General features: G+C 39.0%; 1 protein-coding gene across 3 annotated transcripts in view; it reads left to right on the forward strand.

Moving 5' to 3' along the window:
* Positions 1-23213, forward strand: part of SNCAIP (synuclein alpha interacting protein) — a 91685-nt gene extending 68472 nt beyond the window's left edge. Inside the window, exons 7-12 of one of the 3 annotated variants that reach the window (XM_052778057.1) lie at positions 1255-1380; positions 5340-5509; positions 12589-12681; positions 15175-16240; positions 18037-18107; positions 22663-23213. In XM_052778057.1, coding sequence (XP_052634017.1) covers positions 1255-1380; positions 5340-5509; positions 12589-12681; positions 15175-16240; positions 18037-18107; positions 22663-22747 — 1611 coding nt within the window. In that variant the 3' untranslated portion in view covers positions 22748-23213. Of the gene's footprint in view, positions 1-1254; positions 1381-5339; positions 5510-12588; positions 12682-15174; positions 16241-16333; positions 17212-18036; positions 18108-22662 lie in introns of those variants that run through there. The other 2 variants (XM_052778058.1, XM_052778059.1) reach the window with 2 other exon arrangements.
* The last annotated feature ends 1141 nt before the right edge of the window (positions 23214-24354 follow it).

Below are 24354 nucleotides of genomic sequence, written 5' to 3' on the forward strand. Positions count from 1 at the left end.
TACTGCTCAGAGTCCTAGACATGCTTTCAGTACTGTTTTATTTAGGTACACTTCACTCTTACAGACCCATGTATCTGTGGGTGATTATGTACTTACGTACCACTGAAGCTACCAAAGTGCAGCAGGCTGTCTGTGCATTGGTGTTTGCCTCACCAACACTAGAATCTACAAAGCCCTTTTGAACTAGAGGTCCTAGCCAGTATAATGCATGACATATCAATGGAAGATAATAGAAAATACATGTTTAAATAAAAAAGTTTTAAGCTAGAAAGTAATTTATTCTTTTCAGCTGTTGAGGTGCAAATACTGGGAGTACAGCTGTACTGTATGGCATAGGCAGCTATGCTTTAATGGACCTCACTTTTTTATGTAATCTATACATTTATTCTAAATTTTCAATAAGTATCACATTCAGCAGGGCACAATGAAATTTAATCTGGAGAGGCACGGAAGATTCCTATAGAGAAGAAGGTTTTTCCAAATAAACCTGCTGGGGAAAATAAGAAATGAATTAAGTTTAGTGCACATATATAAACTTCATTGTTAGAAAAGAATACCCATATAAATGTGTATTACACCTCCATACACACACAAAGAGCAATGTTAAAAAGAATTAAGTTGGCACCTCAGTTTTGGCTTCCAGGCTTTCACTTGCAAGTTTTGCAGTCCAAGTCTCCCCAGCCTTCCCAACATGCAGGCACATATAAATGGTCCATTAGTCAATACACTGAGATCTCAGGATAGAGAGATTTCCTGATTTTAGTTGTGTTGCTTCTCCTCCTGCACAACATCCCAGAGCTGGGGCATGATGATAGATTGGAAGAATCTAATTGCTCGGCTCTGTGATCTGCACATACTCCTGTTTTAATTTTCCAAAGAGGCTTGTGACGTTTCACCAAATTTCACAAGCTGTTTTTCAGATTGACACACAGGCTGTTCTGCCTCAGGTCTCCAACATACAGGCATGCATGCTTTTTAATGTACAATTTCTCAGAATGTGTTACAGTACTCAGATTTTTCCTATTGTCTTTTTATAAAAGAAAGAAAGTGTTTCGTCTTACTTCCCTGGGGAAAAAAAAAAACAAACCAGAGGCAGATCCATGATACACTAAGTCCTACAAAGTTTAGAGAGACTGAAAACAAGGAATTATTAGACAATATTAGTAACAGATGACAGAACCAGTATTTCTCTAGTATATTTAGCTTTTCATTATTTCATTATCTTTTGTGACATCTCTTTCCCTCTCCCCCTAGGAGAAAATCCTTCTGTGGCTTCTTCAGTTTATGCAAGAACAAGGGATTTCACTGGATGAAGTTGACCAGGATGGAAATACTGCTGTTCACATAGCTGCTCAACATGGGTATCTAGGATGCATACAGGTAGAGTGATATATATCTGATATATCAGAAACCCCTTTACATCAAACTTGAATGACAACAACCATTAAAATGATTATAGATCTTACAAGTGGGAATAATTATTAATACATTAAAATATACTAGAAGGAAGAACTTTAAACCTGTAGGACTCAGACTGAAATACTGAAAAGCTCTGTTTTTTGGATTCCATTCTGTTATGCTATTGTTAGCCTAAAGTAACTGTTGTACTGCAAGAAGAAAGCATGATTATATTGTTTCTACATAAGCAGCTAATGCATATGTTTTTATGTTACAAAAGGGCAGCCAGTGTAGATATGCTTACTCTACTGTTCTGATACTTTCGTTCTGTTTCTTTTTCCAATGAATAGTTGTAGTTCTCCAGCTTAGGGGGAGTCTAAGAGATAAGTTTGTTCTATGTTGAAGGATTTCTACCTTGAGTAAACCATCCTTTCCAGACTTGTAATCTTTGAATGTATCTACGCTAAACAATGCAGCGTGATGGTGATTTCTAACTAATTCTCAATGAATCAGCTTCGCCACTGAAAGCAATATAGTTCTGTTGTAGATTCCTGCTGAAAAGGGTAATTTGTCCTGCTGAGAAGGCTTACACAGCTACAGTACTTTGGGAGCCAGATCTGAATAAACCAGTTTGGATGCCTCTGTACAGTACCAGTGTTCAATGCAGACATACCAAAAACTGTAGGGTTGAATTGGATGGCTAGGTGAAGCGTCTCGACTTTGCGTTGAATTGCAGGTGTACCCTCTGTCCATCAAAGTTACTAGAATCCTTAGTCACAGGAGTACATTTCAGTATTTGGTGTTGTCCGCCCTTTGAGTGAAAGCTCTTTGGAGAAGAAATAATAATAAAATTATTACAGGAGATTGCAGAAAGGTATCTGAGAAACAAATTAGTCACTGGAGAAGAATAGATAAAGAATAAATAACCACATGGCAGAAAGGCAGGAAATAGAAATCAAAGTGATCTGGTCAAGTATGGGAGGAAAACATGTCTAAGAAGGAGTAGTAATTCTCAGAGTCTAAGGACTCAGATACATATCAGTAAACATGTTAATCCTATTATCACACATGAACTGATCCACAGCATCTCTTAGGCCAGTGCAAATACAGAAGATTTGTATTAGTTGAACCCTAAAAGAAATACAGCTAGCCAATTCTCATTAGCTAACCTCTTCAGAGAGCTAAATATATTTGTGCACACTGTTATGTTGAATCTACAGATGCATAGCTTATTATTATTATTATTATTATTATTACTACTACTACTATTACTATTACTATTACTATTACTATTATAGCAGTCTATTTATATATCTGGACACAGAGAAGATGTAACTCCATAAAAGCCAGTCTGAGAGTCTCACACAGTAAAGAAAGAAAAACAGGTGACAGTTGAGCTGAATGAATAATCTTGAAAAGAACCCAGTGAAATAGATTTGGACGACATGACCATCTCTGCATTTTGTCACTGATGGGACATGTCTGTCTTTTAAAGACGTCAGGAATGGACCTTGTACAAATTCTTATGAGAATAAAATAAACAAATCATCACATCTGAGATAAATCAAGTGTTTTTATTATTGTATTGTAGATAATTGCTATGATCAGTTGGAAAAAATGGGAAGAAATGTTTATGATTTACTAGTGGGGAGCATCTTTGTGGTAGGGTGTGTGCTTAGGGTTGCTAACTCAACAATGCCTCATCAAGGTGTACAATGCATTTGAAGGAGAAATGAGAGTAGATGATTTTGAACAGAGTGGTGACATATGCAGGTTGTTTTCATGGATAAAAGTAAACCAAGAAGAGAATAGCCCTGCTTTCCCCGTGAAGAATGAACCTTAATAAATGGCTTAGAATTCTCAAGATTATTTTATTGTAGATAAATATACAAATCAACAAGTGTTTTGTGTTGAAGTGAAGCCATGAGAAATAAATCATGAAAATATCTAACAACAACAAAAATAGACAATGTTAGTAATGTCACTTCATTAACGCCTCACAGTCTTTAAGTGTAGTTGATGTTTTGTTGTGCTGTGAAACAAAATAAGCCCTCTTTTTGTACAATGTACAGTGAATGATCTGGTAAAAAGAAAGAAGCAATAAAGGAGTCAGAGAGAATATAAGGAGCAGTACAAAAGATGGAGGGTCACAGGCTGTCAGTGATTCCTTGGCCCTCTCATTCACTGTGTTTGTGAGCAGGTGACACTCCTATCATGTTCCAAACTGAAAGATTGCTTTCTGCAGGGTCATAACTCTCTCTTCTTTATTTTCTTTATTGGCAAATTAAACCAATTTTATTGACATGAGATGCAGTGCAAGACTGTTCATAAGTTTTCTTTCTGTATAGATTTAGCAGACCAGACAGACCACCACTCCTCTCTCCTGTCAGCAGGTGTAGAGGTGTCTGTGCCTGCTGGTTTGAGTCAACAAAGCCACTCCAATCCTTCGTGGCTTACCAGCTCTGCTTGGATAAGTCAACCAAGAGCTCAGCCACACAATTCCTCTTCTGCATGTGTACGTGTAATGTTAATGATGCTGTAGTTTTTGAATGCATCATGATTTTATTCAGAGTTTTTTCCAAAGTGCTATGAGCCATCTGTGTCTCATTGCTGAGGACATTGCTGAGGACATTTAGGTCCTATTCTAGGCTCTTCAGTAAAGTGAATACTGCATAACACTGATCATCACAAACAGATCAGAAAGAGTGAAGGTTTGGTCTCAATTCTTGCTTCAGTTATTGGATGTCTTGAGGTCAGCCTGGCAGAACTTCTTTTGCCCTTACAATGCTCCGGATTCAAGTCCCAGAGGTAACTCAGATGTCATGCTCACAACCTGGACAATTCTCCAGCCACAAGCTAGGGTTCATAAGCCGTTATTTTTCTTAAAGACTAAAAGCTGACATATATTTGAGTATCTCTTTAAAAGAAAGTAGAGGGTGATCAAGCAATTGCAAAGCAATGAGACTTCTTTCAGCATAAAAAAAAAGAAAAAAAAAAAACCAAGCAGATTGAAAAAGTCATTGTACAAATTTCTTTCTGCAAAAAGAAATTTGTGCCTGTCTGACCTAAAGGAGTTGTTGGAAAGTATCTGCCATACCTTTCATATCCAAACATCACTTGCCTAAGGAATCAGGACATTGAGACTGCTGCATTGAGTGTTTTAAACTCAGGGATTCTGCTGTGGTAGGAAATTGACCGCTAAACCACAAAAGCATTCAGAAAATTTTGTAGTAAAGACATTCCTAAAATGAGATTCTAAGGGTGTGTTGCAATGCCTTGCAGTGTGGAGATCCCATGAACAGCAAATACCAGATCTGGTCAGTCATTACAGCTCATCACCACGCTCTATAAACTGGCTAGCAATGTGTTCATGCTGCTCTGGACCCTGATTTTATCTAGCACAGATGTCCTTCGAATTGCACTTGCCTGTGTCTTCTTTTCTAGGTCTACCATGTGCAAAGTTAGCACAATGCTTAGTAATGCATAGACAGGTGCATCTGAAAAAGTTTATCACTGTGGCTCAGGAGAGAATCAATAGGTGCCTAAATGTAAGTCCTCTGTTTTCATTTGGCGGTTCCAGTCACTGTATGAATGCTACAAGTCGTGCTATGCTGTACAAACAAATGAACAGAAAACAAATTGAGTAGAACGGCAAGGGAAGAGGAAGGAAGAATATAGTCTTTTTATAGTTCTTCTGAACCACAGCTCAGTCTTCTGTGTTATCCTTGCACCTGAGTGATAGATTTTAGTGGTATGTGTTTTGAGTTCAAGCTGCATACAGACTTGTCAGTGACTGATTTTTAAAAATGATTGGCTTAGACCAACATTTTCAAGCATTTTATTCAGGAGAGCTTTGTGTCCAGCTGGTTTTGTGGTTCACCAGAAGTCACAACAGAGACCTACACTTACAGGTGTCAATGTTTTCTTTTGTGTTTTTACAGACATTGGTTGAATATGGAGCAAATGTCACCATGCAAAACCACGTGGGAGAGAAACCCTCACAAAGTGCTGAGCGACATGGGCACACCATGTGTTCCCGCTACTTAGTAGTTGTGGAGACATGTATGTCATTGGCCTCGCAGGTTGTCAAGCTAACAAAGCAGCTGAAGGAGTAAGTGTTTCACTGTTAGCAGAGGGATCATTTTTAGAACACTACCCTACTTTGTCTTCAGTTTATTAGCAGTGTCTGTTTTCTGCTTCTTATGTATGATATTTTCAAGTCATATTTCTACCTTATTTCTCCACTCTTTCCTGCTCTTAAGCATTTGCCCCTTCCCCTTTAGCATCTCAGTTTTTCAGCTGTTCTCTTTGTGGCAGTTTACTGTGAACATAGATGAAGGAGTGGGAGTGGAAAAGGGTATGTATGAAGCGATCCAGTCCCTTTTCCCTTTGCATACCTTGGGATCATTGCTGATTATAATTTCTGTTCACATAGCATGCTTTTATATACAGTGAGTGGCTCTTCCCTGTTACAGTGCTGGGTGTTGATGTTGGGAAGAATAACGGAAACATAGTTGGAGGGGGTTTTTTGCACTTGGAAGGTCACCAAAGCCCACAATGGCTACTCAGGAAATATCTTATGTTCTGTTTTTTCTTCATAGGAGCTGGTTTTAATATTTTAGTATGGTTTTTAATAAACATTCTGTAAAAAGCTTGTTATTTTGAAACATGAATTTATGCAATTGCTTGTTTTTATTATAGGTGCAGTTACTGTGACTTAGCATGTCAATGGGCTCATAAGATAAGACTCTTAAAAACCATCAGCACTGACCTAATGTTGTTGCATCTTGCATAAATGATCAAGAGCTTGTCAGCTACCACAAGCCTTGAAAATTACTTCTGACAAACCCATGTTTAGAGGAGACCATATCATTTTATGCAAGCAGTATGTGGGTAATTGTACTGGGAATAAATTACAAGACTGTTAGCAGGGGAGCTGCAGGGGTGGCCTCTATAAGAACAGGTGAGGGGCTGCTCTTTGCTGGACACAACTGGTTCCAGCCATCTCCGCAACAGACCTGCTGCAGGACACAGCTAAGCCCATCAACCAAGTTGTTGACACCTCTGTGAAAACATATTTGAGAAAGGGCAGAAAATGCCAGAGAGGAGAAGGGAAGAGAAGAGTGACAAAGAGAGGGAGCAACAAGGTCAGAGGAGCAGGAGGTGCACCATGGTGGAGCAGGCATATCCCCAAAGAGACTGTGGCCCATGGAGTACCCATGCTAGAACAGGTATACCCCTCGAAAGGACTGCAGCCCTTGGATAAGCCCACACCAGAACCAGTGCTTCCCTGAATGGACTGCAACCTGTAAAGGACCCACAGTAGAGCACAGGAAAAAGTGAGAAGGAAGGAGCAGCAGAGAGAAACTGCTATACACAAACCCTGACCTGTGCTGCTCATTGCCTCACTGAAAAGACTGAGTGTAACCAGCTGTGATGACAAGAGGGGAAGAGAGGTGTCTGGAGTGAAGCCTGAGAAAGGGGGAGAAGAGGGGCTTGGAGTGCAGATGAACCTGGGAGTGAAGTTGAGCCTGGAAAAGGGGAGGATAGGTGTTTTAAATGTCTGTCCTTTTTTGTTTCCCAATACCAGAATCAATAATGAAATATTTATTCTAATTGGCAATGAATTAAGTTAAATTCCCCAAGTTGAGTCTCTTTTGCCCATGACAGTAATTGGTAAGTGATATCCCTGTCTTTATCTTGACCAACGAGCTTTTTTGCCTCTCTTCTTCCTATTTTCTGCCCCCATCCCACTGAGGAATAGGGGCAGTGAGAGACCGGCTGCATGGGTGCTTTTTGCCAGCTGAAGCCAACACATTACAGTGATACAATTTTTAGTTTCAAACTGCATGTCTTCCAAATAAGGGTAAAAATTATCTGTATTGTTAATTCACCCTTTTGGTATAATCAGGTATCTCTTTTGTACTGTTTTCACAGCAAAAGGAATGTGTAGTAGCTGTCTTCTCAGTCATTACAGAATACCTTCCTGCATTTGAAGTATGCTTATTTTTATGTTTGTACCTCTAAGTTTTATATTATAAAGGCATATTCTCTTTATGATATCTTTACTCTTCTTTTACCTTTATACTCTCATAAATACAAACAGAGAACTAAGGATTATTATAATTCTCACTGTTTTCATTTTTACAGTCTAACACTGTTCACTGGATATTTCAAAGTACTAGGTGTTTTGTAGCTGGTTCATTTGCTGAGAAATACTAAAATATACAAATCAGCAGATATAAAGGAAAAAACCAGAACATAGGGTATTTCCTGAGTAGCCTGCATTAGCAGCTGACTCATCTCAATATACAATGAAATGTATTTTCCCCATAACTCAGCAGAAAAAACCCGCACACACCAGGAAGTAGAAATGGCAACCACAGATTCTCAGTGTTTCAGTTCTCTTCAGTGCTCACCCAGTACTTGATATAAGTGTTAACCTCTCATATGGAAAAGTAAGACCTGTAATGTCAGTCAGCAGGCTGTTCACCTCCATAGAAATATTCTAGTTCTGACTTTCCTGACAAAAGCATTAACACTGTTCCAAGTCTCCCACCCTGTCATCTCACAGACTGCATGCACAGGAAGTCATTTAAATCATTCTTATCTGGCTCCTGATGGGTTCCTTTGCTTGTCTCAGCTGGAGTTAAATCTGCTTCCCTTCAGCAGCCTATTTTTTCAGGTTTCAGATTTAGCTCCAGTAAGTGCAGCAGCAGCCTTTTCTTCCTCTTCTACAGAGATGTCAGTCTCCTGTGCAACCCTGTTGCAGTTTACTGAGGCAGTGAAATATTCTATTTTCTTCTTGAAAGAACAGCTTCTGCATGGGTATTTGGGCTGCAAGCCTCAGGCTGTGAGTGGCTCTGATAGAAGCAATGGACCATGTTCAGAAGCCCATGCTCAGGAGCCAGAGGGGATGATGCAAGAAGACTCTTGCCCAGTTTTGCAGCCCCATCCTGCATAAAAATCCAAGGATGATATGAAGTACGTGTCTGGGGCAGTTTCTCAAGGGGCCTTACCTCTGGCATAGCAGGAGAATTCATTGTCTACAGCACCTCTGAAGATCCAGAAAGCATCAGATGGCAACAGATGGAAGTCCAGTTTACAGTCTGAGTCACTTCAAACTGCTGTTACGTAGGAATAGCCCCAACTTGGGCAGCTGAGCTGGCTTTCCTGTATTTTCTCCACTTACTTCCGCTGGTGTTAATGGATGTTGTTCTAAAGACAGAGGAGATATGATTGTATCATGATGGATTACTTGAATGGTCAATATCAACACAGAAAGCCCTATGTGCTTCTCAGCCTTCCCTCAGCTGCTGTAAACACGAGCTGATAATGCAATCTTCTTTTATTCTGTGTGCCTTATTAGCCAGGGATAAGAGCCTCTCTCTGATAACACTGTATGTCCCCAACCACAGGGAGACTGGAATGGTTGATATTGTGCAAGAAGAACAGAAGCGCAGAAACTGTCTTAGACCAGCACCTAGCAAGACGTATCTTCAAAGGTCCTAAACCAAAGAAGGAACTACCATCTTTCATTCTCTTTTTATAATCTCTTCCAGTCATCAAGGCAACATAGAGCTGTTCTAGAGAGAAGTTATCCCAATCCATCACGCTTTTTGGAGCCATTCCTGAAAAGAAGGCACAAAACCAAAACAATAAAATCACATTTTGCCAGAGTCTTCACATCTTTCAGTACTTTGATCCAAAGCCGCTCAGATGACAAATACAGAGGAGTATAGCAAAACCTTTTGAGTTGGGTCTAAGTCTCCATTCAGAGAGAAAAGCCTTTATGTTTGAAAGAAGGAAATAAGTGGTAACTAGAAATGTTCCATTGAATCTTCGCAAGAGGATTAACTGAGACTTTTCCCCAAAAGAGGGAAGGAACCGAGCAATTCTTTCCATAGGTAAAAAAGGAAAGTGGCCCACAAAAACTGCTGTTACTGGCTTCAAAATAAAAGCTTTGGTTTTCATTTCTTGCTAAGTATAGAAGTTTGGTCAATCCAATAGGACTTTCTGAACTAAACAAAATGCTTAGGACAGTCACAAAAGTTTCTCAGAGTCTATACAAAATATTGGCTTTCATTTTACTTCCTGAGGTCTCCATAGGTCTTACATTCATAATTATTCTCTCACTGATTTTATCTGCCTGAAAAAAACTTAGCTGCTAGTATAGAAAATTCCTACCTGCACAAATACATGGTTTCTGGCACCGATGACATTAGCAGTAATGACTTGTATTGTTTGGGCTTTCTGGGCCTCAAGACACCAAGTCAGAACTAATGACATAAGATTAATGCTTCCCTAGACTTCTTTACAATGCTGCTTGATGACAGACCATTCTACCTGCATTCCCAAAGGTTTGCACTGTCCTACATTTATGGACCTGGATGTGCAAAGCAAATAATGAATGAGACACTTGCTGATCCTTTTAATACACTATCAAGCCAAAATTTCTGGCAAGGCAAAGATCAAAGCAAACCATGAGTCAAAAGATGAAGATGAGAAAGTGGTTTAATAGCCTCTGTTGCCACCACTTTTCTGTATTCTGTAAACAAAATCCATTATTTTCCTGAAACTTCATAGGAATAGCTGTAAAAATAGCTGAATAAAAAATTATTGTAGTGGTATGGTAAGGTGTGTGCAACTTGCTGATTTGGGGGGCTTTTTGGTGTGTGTTATTAAGTGTTATATAGATGTGTAGTAAGAAACCCAATATAAACTTTACAGTGTTCATCTATTTTTTAGTTAGTTAAGCTGTTTTATTTTCTGCTTTGTAGAGTGGCCATTCTTGTTTTATTTGAAACAAAATGGAGAAGGCAACATACTGTGAAAGGTACTTCAGTAGAGCCCAGTGCCTCAGCCTGTTCCCTCTTCAGTTACTGAGCTCCCTGATTTCATTAGGAGGTAGCTGGGGTCCACAATTGTCTAAGTAGACACAGAAGGGTCCTTACATATTACTTACTGGGAACATTGTCTAAGCTAAGACCCTCAGAATTTGAGCATTAAATATAAAGTAAGTAGACCCTCTTACCACTGAAGCTACAGTGATCTTGTCTTCTAAATCAGTTTGGTTTTAATACTTAGCAATATTGCTATTCCAAGAACTTGTGATCCTTTGTTTTCAATGTTATCTTAGTATATATGTGTATGTTATATATCTTTAGGGGTAGCGCTGGCAAGATGTGTGTGTTTCTGTGAGCTATTTACTAACTGGTTAAACTGTTAAAATGGAGGAAACTTTAATTCTTTTAGCACAATAAAATGTTTAAGTGGAATGAGAACATTAACTCAGCAGAAGAGGTGTCAGAGATTTCAATTAAAGCTAAAAGCATAAGAAGCTGTTAGCTACATTATTTAGATATTTAGAAATAGAATTTGAAGGAAGCATAAAAGGCAAATAAAACAGATAAATTGCATCACAATCTAATCTCCAATGAAAATTTCCCTGGCCCTTAAAATACAGTATCTGGGGAGTTGCAATATAAGCCAATGTTGACAGATGGTAAGAGTAATTTTAAAATAGTCTAAGGAAGAGTGTAGGCAAGATGAAGGAAGATGGAAAATTAAAGGAAGAAAGGATCTACGTAAAGTATGGTTGTATTGTAAAATGTGATGGCAAGACAATATGTCAAGATCCCACCTTTATTTCTGTGGCACTTTTCAGAAGCATTCTGATATGTTAAAAGTAAAATGTTTGTTTTCTGCCAACTCTGCAAGTACACCCCCTAGTCTAAAAAGTCATCTGGATTCTTTCTGGCTTTGACATTGCCAGTTATAAAGAGTGCATTTGGAACTCAGCTAACTCTTCTGCTGATGGCATGCGAGCTAGGAAAGAGTCCAGCTCACTGGTGGAGAACTGTATTAGTTCTGCAGATCCAACAAGAATAAAAGTACTAAAAACATATTACTTCTACAGCAACAGAAGCAGAGCCTGGGAGAAGCAGATAAAAAGTCATTTTCACATGGTCATTTGATCAGAACCAGGGAATAAAACCAAATGTACCAGTTGTATACCGGGTGAAAGATATCATATGTACAGTAACAAAATGCTGTAAGTCTCTTGTTTTCTAGTAGTTTCCCAATAATTCTGTCTGTGCAGTGTTTAGAGGCACTGGAACAGGTCACTAAACAGGATTGAATGTTATCTGTGGTGGTCGACAAGCTAAAGGGGTGTTTTGATGTTAGAATGGAATGTCTAAATTAGATGGGACCAGGGAGAGGAAAAAGAACTTTTTGTGGCAAACTGATCTATTCCTTCATTTTCATAGAACTACTTGAAAGTTTGCAGGTTATCTTTTTCAACTGAGTCCTTCTTATGGAAAGAAGTATGTGGCAGGACATCAGAGATTGTGATTATAGTTATATGGTAAATGGAGTTTGTAGTATGGATGTCACTTTGATATTACTAATATCATTTTTACAATTTTTTACACATGGGTCTCTAAAGTTATTTACAAAGCAGCATAGATCACAAGACCACACTGAAAGTGATAGACTGCAGTAGGTACAACACTACTGAGTATAAGGTGGGTGCAGAGCACAGGTAGGGCCTTTAGTAAGGTTGGGCAGCAAGCAGTTGTGTTTTTTCCTACTCCCCTGAATACACAGAGGTTATGCTTAGCTCCATCCTGCAGCTGAAGAAGATTGGACCAACCCTTCTCAGTGGGCAAAGGCTCCTCTCTAAGTTCATTTGCAGATAGAAAAGGAAAGAGCCGTTGTCTGAGCTATCATTTAGCTGAGTAAAAGCCATCCACCAAATGTAGGAAGTGACTTCTTAATCTGTCCCTTTCCTCTTCCTTTGCACAAACAAGTAAGAACTAAGTGGTCCTAAGTTTGCTCTGCCATATCTTGTTTCTGGACTGTTATTTTCTGTGAGTTACTCAGTTCCAATTAACTGCTGCTTATGATCCCACTCTTGTTCTTATATGAAGTAAAATAAATAATCTCTGACAAGTAAGCATCTCTCAGTTGGTCTTGTACAGTGATCACAAAATGTTCACAGGGATTCAGAGACAAACTCCCTCTTTATGTTATTATTTATAATTTCTCTGTTTATTTGCTTTGTAAAGTATAGGTGAAGAGGACTTCTTTGAATACAAAGTTGAATGGCTAGTGTCAGTTATCCTGTAACTTACTAATGCTGACAGTTCTACAATTCAAGATAAACAGTCTTACATTTTCTTGCAGGCAGACAGTGGAACGTGTGACATTACAGAACCAGCTCCAGCAGCTTTTAGAAGCCCAGCGGTCAGAGGGGAAGTCACTGCCCATGTCCCCAAGGTAAGGTGACTGGAATTGTGTTGCAGCCTGGATTTGCGCAGTTTCATGGTACATCAGTTATCAGGAGAAGCTGTAACCTGTCTAAATAGCAGATCTGTTCTGTAAAGTAAATGTGGTTTTTTACCTCGTGGGCTTGAAGCTGAGCTTCTAGAATTTGACAGTGTATAATGTTGTATAAATATTGGAAATTTTGAGTATGAAATTAATAGCCCCTGTTTCCCAACAGAGCGAAAATCAGATTTACAGTGGGATACAATATATTTTGTATTATATGAATAGCAGAGGATCCTAGAAACCCCTAGGAAAGTTGTAAAGTTTGACCTTGTGGTGGTCCACTGTACATTACTGCCAACACTAATTCATAATTCAGTTACCAACAAAACCTGCTTTCAGATTAATAAGACTCCTTACGCTCATTAAATCTTTTGCCTGCAGTAGCTTGTATAAAAAGTCAAAACTCCAGAAATTTTATGTATTGTTTACATATCCTGCCAGAAGTCCCAGAAATAGACACAAACTGAGTAACATTAAAGAGGAGAAAAGTAAAGGCAGAGGACTGGATCTGGAGTCTGCTAATGTATCTCTTTGACTTCTGCCATAGACTTCCAGTGTGATGCATGGAAGTGAAGCAAGCACACGACTTCTCTCTGATAGCAATCTGAAGAAGACTTTGAAAGGAATTAAGTAACTCACGTGCAAATAGGACTCAATTTATCATTACCTTCTAATTCAGTTTCCTCTCTGGAAGACATATACAGCGCTTCTCCTTGTTTCAGAGTTGTTAGGGAGCTACATATATGTTAAAGTATAAAGCCAGCATAAAAGCTTCTGCAGGCATTGATGGTCAGAGCTTTGGGTCTTCAAGTATGAACTCACAGGATCAGTGACTGCTCTTTTTCCATTCTCACAGAATCTCAAGCACTTTTCTGGACAAGTGATCCATGTCCCTGAATTTCATGTGTCATTATTTCAGACAAACGCAAATAGTTACAGAAGTAGATAACAAAGACATTGGGATTGGAGAAGCTTTGTGTAAAGGAACTTCAGCTAGGAAAGGGCTGTAAACTCCAAAATCCTTCTGAAGTAGAAAACCACACTGGAAAGAGTTGTTCTGTCCTTTTTTTTTAGAATCATGGTCTTTGTCTTCCCTGTCTGCCAGCTCAACAGGGACAATGGGACCAAACACTGTCTTCCAGCTCATTTGGTTTCTGTGATTTTTGCTGACTGGTCTTTCCAAGTGGTCTCGCATCTGAGTACTGGTGAGCACCAGGACTGTTTTACTTTCAGTATCAGATAAGATCAGGTGAGAGCAGATCTCTCATCATTCATTATTGCTTTAAAAGGGCAGGTTTCAACATCTTTTTAGTTAAATGAGCAGGTCTGAAAATTTATTTCATAGTTGGCTACTACTTTTCCTTCCAGCTAGAACTCACTTGTGGATATTATCATCATCCAAGGAGCCAGTAGCAGATTTAAGAGAACCTATCCCTTTTACTACGAATGTCTATTGTAGATACATGCATATTCTTCAGTGTATGTTTTGGTTTTCCACAGGAGAAAAAGCACAAAATGAATTGAAGATGAGGTGGCTAGTATAGGCATGTGAATTTTGTACACTGTGAGAACTATGGACTCATCAGAGTAGAACTTGCTTGCAAAAAAAGAAATTAAATTCATTAATGCACTGCCTCACACAAACTTTAATTTTGTCACCTTACCCTTGCTTAGAGGGAAAGTGGTTTAAAATAAGAATGTGGAGTATTATGAGCTCTGGCATATGTCACGGGGAAAGAAATGGTGTCTGTAATTTACGTTCTTTGCAAATCAGACTTACTTGAGATTGCTGTTTCCTCGATATATAACATTTGGAGTTCTAAATTTAATTTATTATTCTAATAGTATTGAAATAAATTCATGTCACCTTTCTCATGCTTTTCAGTATTTCATATCTGAAAAGGTTTTGAGTGCAAATGGCCCTGACTTTTTATGAGGTCTTATATGGCTATTATTAATACCAGATGAAGTTTAGATTTATGAAATCATTGCTATGCAGAGAGCTGGTACTTTTGCAGTATTTAGAATAAGCTACTTTTGTATTATGGTGTGACTTGGATAGTAGGCATTTGGCCTTGCGGGTTTTTTCGCCTTTTAAAACATGTCAACTCCCACAAATAGGAAATAGTAGTTTCTCTGAAGTTTTCCTCAGAAAGTCATCTTTGGCACTGAAATAACCATTCTAAGTTTTGATTTTAAGGAGTTTTCTTTGTAAGAGAAAGTGAAAAGACTCAAATCCTAATTAGGAGTGGAAGCAGGGTTACGTCCTTCTCTGTGTAATCTTCACTGTGGCATCATAGTAATGAATTCCATGTGAGTAGCGATGAAGAGGATAAGTAACAATAAGCTGAAACAGACACGTACACTGGAAATGGCAGTTTCACATTTTCTATGTGCATTAATTTGGCTGTGGTATTTCCTCCTCTTTTTTTCTTTAAGCTTGCCATCATCTCCTGCTTCTGGCAAACTTCAGTGGAAACCATCTGAAGCAGATGAATTGTCTCCACCAAAAAGTAAATTGAACACCCAAGATGGGATTCAGATTCTTGGCAGCTTGGGAACTTCTAGTCGCTCTCGAGCCAAGATAAAAGATGAGGACTCAGATAAAATCTTGCGCCAGTTATTGGGGAAAGAAATCTCTGAAAATGTCTGTATGCAGGAAAAACTGACTTTGGAATTTCAGGATGCTCATGCATCCTCCAAGAACGTGAAGAAGATTTTGCCAGAGAAAAGGGAGCTGAAGTTAGCCAGACTGAGGCAACTGATGCAGAGGTCACTCAGCGAGTCTGACACAGACTCAGCTAATTCTGAGGACCACAAGAACACCCCTGTGAAAAGAACTGACAAACCAAGGCCTCAGCCCATAGTGGAGAGTGTTGAGAGCACAGAGAGTTTGCACCTGATGATTAAGAAACACACTTCTGCAGCAGGACGCCGCTTCCCTTTTGGTATCAGGGTCTCTAAGTCTGTGGACGGCCACAGTCCTTCCCCTACTTCAGAGAGCAGCGATCTGGATAATGAAGGCCCGTATCAGCCTGGTGCTGTACCTCAGAGCCAGTTTTGTGGAGACAACTCTCCATCCAGCACGGACAGTGCTGCTGCTCAAAAGGTTGCCACCAGCCCTAAGAGTGCTCTCAAGTCTCCATCTTCAAAGCGCAGAACCTCCCAAAATTTGAAACTCCGAGTAACTTTCGAGGAGCCTGTGGTGCAGGTGGAGCTAGCAGAGTCAGAACTAAGCGAGGAAAAGGATAAAGACAGGGGCAAAGGACTCATGCGGTCTCCACCTGGCTCTGGGGAGCCAGTGGGGGACCAGCTGAAAAGGCCTTTTGGAACCTTTCGGTCCATAATGGAGACACTGAGTGGCAACCAAAATAACAACAACAACAACTGTCAAACAGCAAACCTGATCAAAACGTCATCGACACTGCCCTTTACTTCATTAGGAAGGAAGACAGCAGACAGCAAGGGAAATCCAGCAGCTCTCACAAAAGGAAGAAACAAGCCAGTGAGTGCACTGAAAGGAGGAAGGGCCTTTTTTTCTCCTGTCTCTTTAAGTAATGAATAAGTTTGACAGCTTCTTCTTCCTGCCTTTCTGTAGCAAAAGGATGCACACAAATATTTTACTGTATTTGATCTGTAGAAAGCCCATCTACTGTTTTAAATCCTGTTTTAATTTTGGAAGGCTTTTCCAAGGAGTGGCAGGTATTGCTTATGTACAGATTCTGTACTCTTAGTGCACATGGTTTGCATGTTCTGTGTTGAAAGCTTTCCACAGAGACGTCATTTACCTGGAAATGATGTGTGATATTGCTCTGAGTGACAAGTCATACAATGAGAATGTCATGGTTGAGTCCGTGGGATTTCTGGGGAGTAAATAACTGAAGGACTAGCCCTGTCTTGTCATATAGCCAAGACTGATGAGGCCAACAGGATAAAAATAAGTGGTAGTATATAAAGAGGAAAAATAGCAGAAATGGTCCTTCCTGCTTCTGGGGGAGCTACAGCCATCCCCTAGGTGTTGAAGCTGTCAGTACTCAGCTTTTTTTTCCCACCCTCTCCTCATAGCACAGAGTCTTCTCATGGCAGAGCATATGGTTGGTCTGTAGCAAAATGTACTGGATCCAGATCACCCCCTCTCTGCAGTCAACAGAGTTCCCTTTCTGGGATCCCAACAGAAAGAGGGGTGTCTCCAGTTAGGAGGCTGGCTCTCTTGTTCGAAAGAAAGGAGAAGGTACTTTGAACAAATGTATCTTTCAAGAGGAAGGAAGAGGTATGGAATGAAAGAGGCAGAGGTAGGAAATACTCTGAGTGCAGTGTGTCTGTGGAGCAGAGAGGAGAAGTGCAAACATCTGGAGATACAATAAAGAGTTGAGTGAGAGTGAATGGTAGATGATTTAATCCTCTGTGAAAGACTGGGTGGGAGGGAAGGGGTGGATGGAAAGACATGAGGCGAAAGAATAACTTCAAGATGAAAAAGAGAACATAAAGTAGGCCAAGAGGAGGAGAAGGAATAGTGAATTATATGCTGTAAAAAGTATGACAAGGTAATGGGAGAAAAACACAGGAAAATCTTAGGCATAGAGGAGGCAAAATGAGTATGGAAAAGAAACAGTGGAAACAGAGAACTGGGAAACAGTGAGCAGTCCATATTAGTGGGTACTGCTAGAACAGTAGCACTATAGCAGAATGTGAAGTGAAGTGAAATGAAAAAATCAAAGGAGACCTAATAGGCTAAATTGAAGTGGGACTGCATTTATTAAAGTTTACTCAGAATCACAGTAAGAACTACTAATTTGAGCCTTTAAAACATGCACCACCTAGTTGAACAGCCAATTTAACATAGAAGTATTTTCATAATACAGTGGCAATTTTTTTCAAAAGACTGATTCAGATTTTGTAGTGACAGAGGAAAAGGCAGTCTGTCTTCAAAGATGTTCTGATAGATTGCAAGGTCATGAGCAGTTTTCGTAGTTCCCTAAGAAATTTGAAGAGTTGGATAAGGTAATTCTAACAGTATTGACGCTTACACTGTAAAACGCATGTTGTCTGTGAAAAGGCCGTGTTTGTATGTAATTGTTGCCAACATCAATATTGTGGAAAGGGTACATTTTCATACCAAGCCAAAGGACCACAGCACATATCTCAAAGAAGTAACAGATTCAGCCTCATTTACTAACTCAAAAAAAAATCTGTTAAAATGTTATTTTGGCTATTTTACTGCATGTTTTGATAGACTTCCATGTTATGCATGTGGTAAGCTCAGTGCATGTTTTTAACTGATATGATGTTGTACTTCCTTAGGGTCCTTACTGCAGCTACACCAGTCTTTCCTCTAGTACATTGAATGAAGAACTTCTGTGTAACAATGCTTGGTATGTGCTTATGCATGGTGATATTTAGCATCTCTGTTGCTTTGTTTTCTGAAATTGCATGTGTTTGCTAACATTATTCATAACTGAAATACTGGAATTGATTGATGCACAAGAAGGGAAATAGATGAACAGATGAACATCTAAATTCCTAGAAAAGCAGAAATTTATGATGGATTTCTGCTGATGTCACCATTGAACTGGCTACAGGATTTCAGTTCCAAGCAAGTATAGAAAGTATTCATACTCATAAATCCACCAGGGAGTATAGCGCACTTTGGCTGAGTATTCAGCCTCTGTTGAATGAAAGTCAAGTACCAGATGAGAATGGAAATTAAATTTCCTCTCATGAGGAGAGCGAAAAGACCACAGTTCATCTTGAAATGGAGAGTACAGAGAACATGAGGCAGAATGCTGTACTTTAAGTCTAGTGCTCTCCTATTCTCACACATTTTTCTTACTCTCCCTCAGACTTTGAAGTTAAATCTGTTTTTTAAATGTCTGATAATTTTGACTGTGTTCAAACTCCTTAATTTAGACATGTTCCATCAGGACTATTCAGGCAGATAGAGACCAGTCCCTCAAGGTCCATAAAGACATTTTGGAAAAAGTAACATTTGACAAAATGTGTGTTTATTTTATAAGCAAGCGCTTTGTAAAAATTACCTGTCATTTTTATTCAACTCTTAACAGTCACAAATTCTTATGCTGATAATTTTTTTCTGTTAAACTGCGATGTAAATCCTTTCATTAGGCCTGAAAATTATTGCTATTCACACCAAAATTATACATTTGAAGATACTTCTGGGAAAATTATAAATTAGTCAATCTGCAGTTCGGGAGCCTGAATTACTTTCAAGTTTCTCTTTTCTAAATGTCTAATGATTTGTTGTTGTTGTTCGCTTGTTTTTCTAATGACAGGATCTTCCCATACTTAAAAACTCAATTTCCATAATAGAAATGGGAGTCTTGTTCTGAAATCATTGGCACAGTGTATGTGAAACCAGAAACAGAACTGTAAGGTTTCCAAGAGGTTTCATTCTCTCCTGAAAACAAAGAGGGAGATTCCAGTGCAGAAAACTGACTGCACAGCAGCAGTTTGAGGGAGCATCAGTGGGCAGCCTCCAGTCAAAACACCCAGCTGCCTGTCCAGACCATGGAGTAATACAAAACCATTAATCTCATTTTTACATTAGAGCTGTCTCCTGGATGTAGCCAGTTGTTGTAATTTGGTATTGCCTTTTGTAAATGCTCTTGTGTGAGAAACCCCTGGCAGCATGGCATTTCCCCAGAAGCAGTGAGAGAGGGGGAAGGTCTGGCTGCTGCTGCAGAGCTGCAGAGTCACCTGCTGGGTGGGTGAAGGTTGGGCTTGAACTCCTAGCTGTCCCTCCAGGCACTGCTGATCCAGGCACCTTGTCCTGAAGTTGGGCACCCGGAAAACCAGAGAGTAGGAAGCAAGGAGCAGAGTGCATTAGGGGCACAGCTTGAGGAGGCTGTTACTGTACCCACAGATTAGGACAGAAGTAGGCAAATTGTGTGCCAGAGTCTGTGGTGTGAGATTTCCAAAAATCACATAAGAATGGAAGATGTATTGTGCTTTTCAGAAATCAGAACGCAGACCTGAAGGCTCTCAGAGCTTGTAAGCCAGCCTTCGTGATGCCTTTTAGGGTGTGTTGTGATTTTTTAATGGCAAAATGGGTGTCTGTCGTTAGTCCACTGCATGCTGCCCTGTAGCCTGTGAAATTTAAATAATAGAAGAACATCACCATCACATGCACTACAAGCCCCTGGACACTGTCTGAATTTTCCCTGGATGGTCTGGGGTGAACTGTGTATTACCATTTCAGAGCTATTCTGAAAAAGAATCTTTCTGGAAAACAGTGCAGTCTTTGGTGTTTTAAACCTTTGTAGATTATTATATTGGGGGGCTATATTTCTGGACACAGTCCCAAACCCCATTTTAAATCTCGACCCTTATGTAGGGGATTTTATTAGCATCTTCTGAAGTCGTTATACAAAATCTACCTTCAATCAGATGACATTCCTGTCCCCCAGTTTCCAGCTTCTTTTTCTTCAGCTTCTGTTTATTTTGTTTTATTTTTTCATTCAAAATACCCAAGTACATTAAGGCTTTGTAGTTTACTTTTTCAAATTGGTCACAGCTCAAGAGCAGCACATTGTATTAGATTTTCTAGCATCCTTTTAAAGTTTGATACACCCTATTTTTCTTCAGGCCCTAGAGTAAATTTCAGATGTGTGGGATGGGTTGGGATATTTTTTCCCCTGTTGGAAGGATTGGCTAGTTTCTTGCATAGTATGACTGCAAGCAAATGCTTGTAGTTTTTTCCATCTTACATGGATGCCAATGAATGGTTCTTTCCCACACTTTAAATCATCTGAGATCTGCAGTACATTAAAGTAAGCACTAACTCACCATATCAATACAAAACCTTGTATTAGCTGCAGCTATCAACAGCAAAAATTGCTTCATATGTCAGGGGCAACCAGCAGAATCTACCATCAGGTTTCTGTCAGATAGTAAACTGGGCATGCTTCTAAAATAGCAAGTGGATCTAACCTAACAGATATCCCACTGCCACACCTAGTGCTGGATAAATGACAACTTCAAATATATACTCTAGAAAAAGGATGCTTGTCTGTATGTCTAATAAAACAGTTACAATTCAAACTAGAACAATAAAATCAATACGAAAGTCATTTAGGCCTAGTCCCAGTTGTTTTGTTGTGAACTGTTATGATCATGCATCAGTGCTTTTTGCATGATGGGATTTTAGCATTCCGAGAAGATATTAGAAATTTGGTTAGTAATTAGTAATATTGGTAATACATTTCCTTCAGGTCAGCAGGCACAGTTGTAAAAGGCATGTCTGTTCAGCATTGTCACCTAGAGACATCTGCATTAGCTAAAAATGATCCTCTTTGAGGTCACAGTACAACTGTAGAGCTGCAAAATGGTGTCTTTGGAGTGCCTAGTGAGCCTCTACACGGGGGACTCACCCACAAGGTCTTTCAGCACTGCAAGTCTAAGCTAACATGGTATTTAATTGATGCAAGTCTTAGCCTTAGAAAGCATCCTTTAATAAAGTTCCATGGTTAATGCCAAACGTGCTGTTGATAACAGCAATGCATGTTACGTGCCAAAAACTAGTTAAGGCAAAAAATTAAGTGCTCCTCTTTTACCTCCTCAAACTCAGTCCTACAAATTCTACCTCCTCTAGCTCAATTCTATGTCTTTTGCTCTTCCTTTGGGTATGTGGCAACAGTAATTTAGATGAATGAAGGGTGTTTTAAAATAAAGTGATCCTTCCTGTCCTCTTATTAGGACCCACAACCATGGTCCCTGAGGTCAGCTTCTGTTAAATCCTGAAGTAACCGCAAGGTTATCTAGGCATCCTAAGTATCAGTCTCTTGGTGATATTTGGTTCTTTGAGGTGATTGTAGACTGGAATAAAGCTATTCTGGTTTATAAGAATCAGGCTCGCAAATATGTGAATTTAAGGCAAACTTTTTATACACATACTCTTGCACTTTGCTGTGGGTTTTTAACCTCCCGCTAGTATCTGTCCTTTGCAGCAACAAACCAGCTAGTCATGACTGTATTGTAAGAGTTTTACTGTTCAGCAGTGATAACTAAAAATGAGCCTTTTAACATGTTTGAAAGTTGCTGTGCGCTGGATGCTTAATCAAAAATCCTTCGCTGGAAGAGGGGGGGAACATCCTGGGGATTCAGAACAAAGACATATGAAAGTGAAGAAACTGAGTGTTATAAATATTTAGTGTTTAATTGTTCTACTTTAATTAGCAGTTTGAGTCTCATACATGAGCAATAGCTTTTAAATTATTTTTTTAAATTTAAATTTACCTAGTGTGGAAATGAAGACACACTATAGAGAAATTATCCTTATCTGTGTATCTAATAAAATCTTAATGATTTGAATTGAGATTTTACCTAAATTACCATGTTAAAAGAGATATAGACCCTGTGTCAGAAAGAGAATTACTGCTTGCCATTTTTCCTGTGGCCTTTGCCACCATCCTCTACCTAAGTAGACACATAAAGTCCAATGAATCACCTTCTGAAAGTGTTTATTTCACTCTGATGATTATTAATGGGGACTAGATGATTCTCTTACAGGTAGATTCAGGAACAAACAGGATATGTCTAATGTTTGGTTTAGTGGATCTTTTTATCACTATGGTACTTCTCCCTAAAGTACAAGGAATTTTTGGACAGTCTGTCCATTATTACCAGAACATTATGACAGTGTACTAATTAATGCCATGACTTTAAAAGCTCTTTATTGTCCCATTGGTTTCCAGTTTTGATTTCAGAATAGGGACTACAAGAAAGTCAGTAAGAATCCACAGTATTAAAAAGTATTGTGTGTAGTACCTGTCTAGAGAAATAAGCCCAGAGAGAAAGAGTATTTCAGAGTTCAATACTTGCAAATGGAATAAAACATGGTAAACAAACGCAAGGCAAATCCCTCTATATTCTTTGTGTTACCATGAGTAATTTTCTTCTTTTTCTCTCCAGGCATGATGACATCAATAGGAAAAGCTGGAAATCCAACAGTCAAAAAAGTACTGAAGAGCCAGAGCTGCAGGAATTCTTCCTCTAAACCACATCTTATGATGTCTCACTTTGAAATACCTGAAATATATCCTTTTGAAACACTAATATGAGACATACCCCTCACCAGCAAAACAGCAGCTGTTAGGATGCCTTAATTTGTAGCAGTTAGACCATATACAAAACTTTTTTATGATATGTATGTATATGTAACTTGTTTGTAAGCTGTGCTGTGTAAAGGCATGGGTGAGCAAAAGTAACAATTTGAAAATCGTTATGACACAGGCAACCTCCAAAATGTTTGTTGGGCCACAGAACACATTTTGTACTTTGTGTCTTGCATGGATATATCTTTATTTCCCTTTGTCAATGGCATATACTGTCAAAATTTCAGCCAGGACTCTGCCTGCTCAGCTCCTCAGTGAGACCAAGGCAAAAGCATTGATTTTTTTTGAGTATGTGTCTGTGTTATTTCTATTTTTTGTAAAAAGGAAATAAAGACAGTGTTAATAGGACACACTGAGTGCAGATACTTCTTATACTTCAGTGTTTCAACTTTTGAGCTTTAAGTGTTTTATTGGTCTTTTTGGTGCTCATTTGATAATGAAACAGTACCAGGATTTCAGTTCAGTCAATCAGTTAAGAATTGCTTTAATGTTTAGTGGTCCATTTTCAGCTTTAAAATGTATAGAAATAAAAAAAAAGCATAAATGCAATTTTAAATTACCATTTATGCTTACTTGCCAAACACTGGCAATGTGCTTGGCTCTTTTCAAGTTACCAAGTAATCTGCTAAAACCTAATCCATATTGTCTCAAAGCTGTCATGGTCCTTTTATTGAGTGTTCTTTCAACCTTTCAGAGAAAATGCAATCTATTACTGAATTCACTTCGTTTCTGGTAAACTAAGTACATTCTGCAAATGTGTTCATACAGCACAACATCCAAAAGCAGACTACTAGGCAATCTTTACTTGACACATTTATCTATATCAAATATGTATGTATATATTTGCTTTATTTTTATTATATTGATCTATTCTATTTGAAGACTGCTACGGTTTGATGAGAAAGATCCAAATACATGAGGATTTATTTTACTGACTGTTCCAATAGAACATAGGGAAGTCATAGGAAGTTTGCCAAAGAAATTTTTTGTCACGAAGAGAACCATAGAATCATGGAGTGGTTTGGGTTGGAAGGGACCTTTAAAGATCATCTAGTTCCAACCTCCCTACAGTGGGCAGGGACATAAAAAATTATGAGATTATGCAAATTAATTTTCTGCAGTTGCAGAACTAGTAAGTAAATAATGTGGACACTCATGAAGATTTTTATTAAGTACAAGGGAGTTGCTTTCTGTGCAGTTTCTCTTGCCTGTTTTTTGCTGTGTTCATCTTGACCATTGGGCTTCCTTTCTGGTCAGTGAGAAGAGAGAGGGACTTCCTGAATGTGATTCAGCCTACTTACTGTAGATACCTCATTTACAGGAGTACCAGTCCCTTCCTACTTATTACAGGGGAAGCTGAGGTAGTAGAGCTCTTGGAAGAGTTACTTAGTATTTGAATGCCTTTAATTAAGTGAGATAAATATCTTTCTTCGGGTCACTCTTCAGAGTGATGTCACATTTGTCCATACAGCTGCCATGGACCAAGATG

The sequence above is a fragment of the Harpia harpyja genome, chromosome Z, assembly GCF_026419915.1.
Source record: "Harpia harpyja isolate bHarHar1 chromosome Z, bHarHar1 primary haplotype, whole genome shotgun sequence".
Taxonomy (NCBI): Eukaryota; Metazoa; Chordata; class Aves; order Accipitriformes; family Accipitridae; genus Harpia; species Harpia harpyja.